The 4,064-nt window shown below is 42.0% G+C and overlaps 1 protein-coding gene across 1 annotated transcript; it reads left to right on the top strand.

Annotated features, from left to right (window-relative positions):
- The first annotated feature begins 816 nt into the window (after window positions 1–816).
- Window positions 817–3,384, top strand: nkx3-2 (NK3 homeobox 2). The gene is made up of 2 exons (XM_004545828.3): window positions 817–1,469; window positions 2,165–3,384. The coding sequence occupies exons 1-2, from the start codon at window positions 1,097–1,099 to the stop codon at window positions 2,587–2,589; spliced, it is 798 nt and encodes a 265-aa protein (XP_004545885.1). The 5' UTR covers window positions 817–1,096; the 3' UTR covers window positions 2,590–3,384.
- Window positions 3,385–4,064: the final 680 nt, after the last annotated feature.

Below are 4,064 nucleotides of genomic sequence, written 5' to 3'. Positions count from 1 at the left end.
GGCGTTGAACTGAAATCTGTAAAAACAGCCTCTACTGAATCTAATAAGACTTCAGAAATGTGGTGCCTTTTATTTTTTACTCGTAGTCTATTTATATAGTTGAAGAAGTTTGCTGAGGTTTTAACGATTCAACATCCTGGGTGTAAAGAAGGCGATACATTGTGTTAACTTAATTAAAGGTAGACGGCGCGAATAGCCTGTCACTCGCTGGTCAACCCTGAAGGCAACAACCATCACATAACGCGCGGGACGCACAGGATTCCCAGACAGATCTGAGGGTTGATGAAGGGTTAAGGTTTTTTTAATGATTACATTTCCTACAAATTCAGTCCTGATGGTGCATTTAAGTGATTTGAGGAAAACCGGAGACAATGCTTTCTACTATACAGTTCTGAATGATGTTGCTGGTGAATTCTACTATCTTGTGATCTCGGACATTTGCGCATGCCATCCTCGTTTTTCTTACTGCAGGATTAAAAAAAAAAAAAAACTTTAGCAACGCAAGGAAATCTGGTCTTTTGCTAAATTAACCATACGTTTTTTTACATAATAAAACATTACCAAAAAGCAATCCTATACACAGGAGTCATACATGCACAAAGACTGTCCTTTTGTTTTGGATGAAGTTTCGGTTAAAATAAATGCGTTGGTTGACATTTGCTTCTCAAGCTCTGACCAAAGAAAGTTTTTTCTTCCCCCAGCTGGTTAAAAGCAGCATGACGTCGTTTACAGTGGCCAATCATAAAACGACTTTCCTCTTCTCTAGGCCAATCGGACGCGAAAAGGCTGCCTGTCAGTCACAGGTGAGGGCGTATGGTGAAAAAATTGGGTGAAAAGAGCTGGAGATTGTAGTGAGCCCGGGTTGATGGTAGAGCTATACAGCGGAGCAGCATCGCTTCTGCGGATGTAGCAGAAACTTTTTACGGCTTCTCCCGAGGGATGCGACTAGAAACCAACACTGGAGGGGCAAAGTTAAGAGCCAGCAGCGATCGACGGAGGGAGTAAAATAAAATGTGGATGAACTGACATTTACTCCACTATCTGGGCCGGGTAATTACTGAACCTGAAGTCAGAGCAATCTTCGCTTCTTTGAAAAATGGCCGTTCGTGGCAACTCACTGATGCCTTTCTCAATCCAAGCCATCCTGAACAAAAAAGACGACAGTCGACACTTGCCAGATTTGGACATGTGCTTCTCAAAGACTGCCTGCTGGAAAATATTCGGAGAGATGGACGGCGGATCCAGGAGAAACGAGAGTGAAGCTTGTGAGCCGACCGACCAGAAGAGCTACGACTCGGATTCGGGACTCAGTGAGGACAACGACAGCAAGACTCCAGCCCCATGTAAATCGGAGAAAGACGGAGACCCTGCGTCGGATGTGCCGGAGGAAAGCCTGCAAGAGGAGACGGACCACGAGTCTGCAGCTGCGGAAAACTCCAAGAGTGACACGGAGCCCGGTAATGGCACGGGTAAGTAGGCCAGAAAGATCAGAATAACTATAACTCAGGGGGGAAAGCGTGACTGGTATAAGTACAACAATAAGACTCCGCAAAACTCTTCGCTTTAATACAGAGTTCAGTCTGAAAGAGCCAAGTGCTCTTTTAATTTAGATGTTTACACTGCTATTACAGCTGTGTGGAATCACAAGAAGAGCTGCCAGGTGTTATTGCAGGGCATAGGCCCTATTTTCAAAACTTCTTCACATCCTGATAGCTTTTATGCACCAAGTCCTCTCGTTACGCATGAGTATATATGCATTCCTGGCTTAATTTTAGACTTTGTCACGATAACGTTGATGATTTGACACGTTTATGTTTTGACTGACGGTATAATCGACCAGCAACACACGGCTGGTTTAATGTCAGGAGTAATGATCTTAAATGAAATAATTTTAAATGAGGCCTAAATGAAAATCGAACTTTTTTTTTAATCTAAAATAAAAAAGAAAGGTAAACGCAGTTTGTTTTTAATAAAAAGTGAAAATAAACATACCTTCGTATAAGTTTGCACATTTCTCTAAGTTTAATTTTTCGCCTTTTCGTTTCACTGATTCAAAACTCAAAGCAACCATGAAATAATGGACAAGTATGAACGTAATGCCCCGAAATGTGAGACAAATAAGAGATTCAAATGCATCGTCCATCTGTGTGCCCTCCTCTTCCAGATTCCAGCAACCTGGACGAGAAGAGTCTGGATCAACCTAAACAGCGGAAAAAGCGCTCCAGAGCTGCCTTCTCTCACGCACAGGTCTTCGAGCTGGAGCGCCGTTTCAACCACCAGCGGTACCTTTCCGGGCCGGAGCGGGCGGACCTGGCGGCCTCCCTGAAGCTCACAGAGACTCAGGTGAAGATCTGGTTCCAGAACCGCCGGTACAAGACGAAACGCCGCCAGATGGCCGCCGATCTGATGGCTTCGACCCCAGCAGCCAAGAAGGTGGCAGTGAAAGTTTTGGTGCGGGACGACCAGAGACAGTACAGCCCGGGAGAGATCTTACGGCCCCCGCTGCTCTCCCTACAACCGTCCTACTATTACCCCTACGCCTACTGCCTCCCTGCATGGACGCTCTCTGCGTGTGCGGGGAACCAGTGAAAACTCGGTGACTGTATTTATTCATTTTTATTATTTTTGCTCCCAGGAAGCCCAAATAGCTTTACTTCTGACAAGAGGAAGAGGTCCGAGGGGACTGCTCAACGTCTCTGATTGAATTTCCTCACCATGTTGTCCAGGCAAGACAGCAAAAACTTTTCATGGCTTTTCACATCCTGAAATACTTTAAAGCGACTCCTTCATGTATGTAGTAAGGTTTCCCCCCTCCAGGGACCCGTTAAAGAAACAGTTTCTCATGGTTTAGACCCTAAAATCATAAGCGGAGAGACAGGACCTCCTACAAATGTCACTATGTTATCCTCTGAGGAGTGACACAGCAATAATATTAAAGTATTTGTGTCTTTGCTTGGACTCCCTCAAGGACTTCCGAAGCCCCCGGAACCTGTTTTGGAAACCGGAGGCCTGAGCAGACTGAAAATGTCACCTTAATGTCGATTTATATTTTACATGCGCCTTCCTACCTCTGCAGTGATTGGAAATAGGCATATTCCATTAACTTCTCAAACAGCTGTCTCTGTTGCAGGTTGTGTATTTTTTTTCTCTTGCTGTGTTTGTAAAGGTAAGATAATTCAGCACTTTTGAGCATATACGTTACTTTATTTCAATGCATTATAGTGTGGTTCGCTGTTAGACTGAAAAGAGGCGGTTTGTTGAGTTACTGGCCTATAGCAGGAAGCAGGCTAAAACAAGCCGACCTCCTATTAAAATGTACATGTTTTATTTGTGTTAAGTGACTGTTTAGATCGAAAAACATTAAAACATATCAGGCATTACTTTCATTTGGGATGCAATTTTATTTTTTAAGGGTTACGTTTATTATTGGAACATTAAATATAAATATCCACAAAGCAATCAAACTTTTTTACCAATAATTAAAACAATTTAACCCCTTTTTGTCCGACAAATACAAATAGGCTCTCTTTCTCTCTTTTTAACTTAATGGCCAAAAAGAAAATAAATGCACCCCCCCCCCCCCCCCCCACTGAATTATTGTTGATATTAATTATAAGCTTTTCTAGAAATTTCAGAATAGTTACAGGTCCAGGTACAATGCTGTACCGCGCCCCTCCTTTTTGTGTTTTATTTTGTTTTGGTTTTTTATCATCAAAAGTCCTCTCGAAGCTTAACAATAATCATAAATTGTCGTTAAATCGGATTAACGTGGATCTTAACTTATACCAATAATTACATTAATTAATTGAAAAGGTGACTTTTCTGTGCTTTGAGATCTGAACGATTGAAACTCGGATAATATCCTACTAAATCAACAGTGGACACACACACGTACACAAACACACACACACAGACGCAGTAAACCAAAAATTAAATATAGTTGTTTAAAAAAAAATCTAGTCTATTTAATTTCAATTAAATTATTATTTATACACCTACCACTGTAAACATTATTGTGCTTAAATTTTGTGTCTCATTTCACTTTCCTTCTGTTTACTATGGTG

The sequence above is a fragment of the Maylandia zebra genome, linkage group LG2, assembly GCF_041146795.1.
Source record: "Maylandia zebra isolate NMK-2024a linkage group LG2, Mzebra_GT3a, whole genome shotgun sequence".
Taxonomy (NCBI): domain Eukaryota; kingdom Metazoa; phylum Chordata; class Actinopteri; order Cichliformes; family Cichlidae; genus Maylandia; species Maylandia zebra.
The sequence above is the reverse complement of the archived record's forward strand: the minus strand, read 5'-3'. Positions and strand labels throughout refer to the sequence as shown.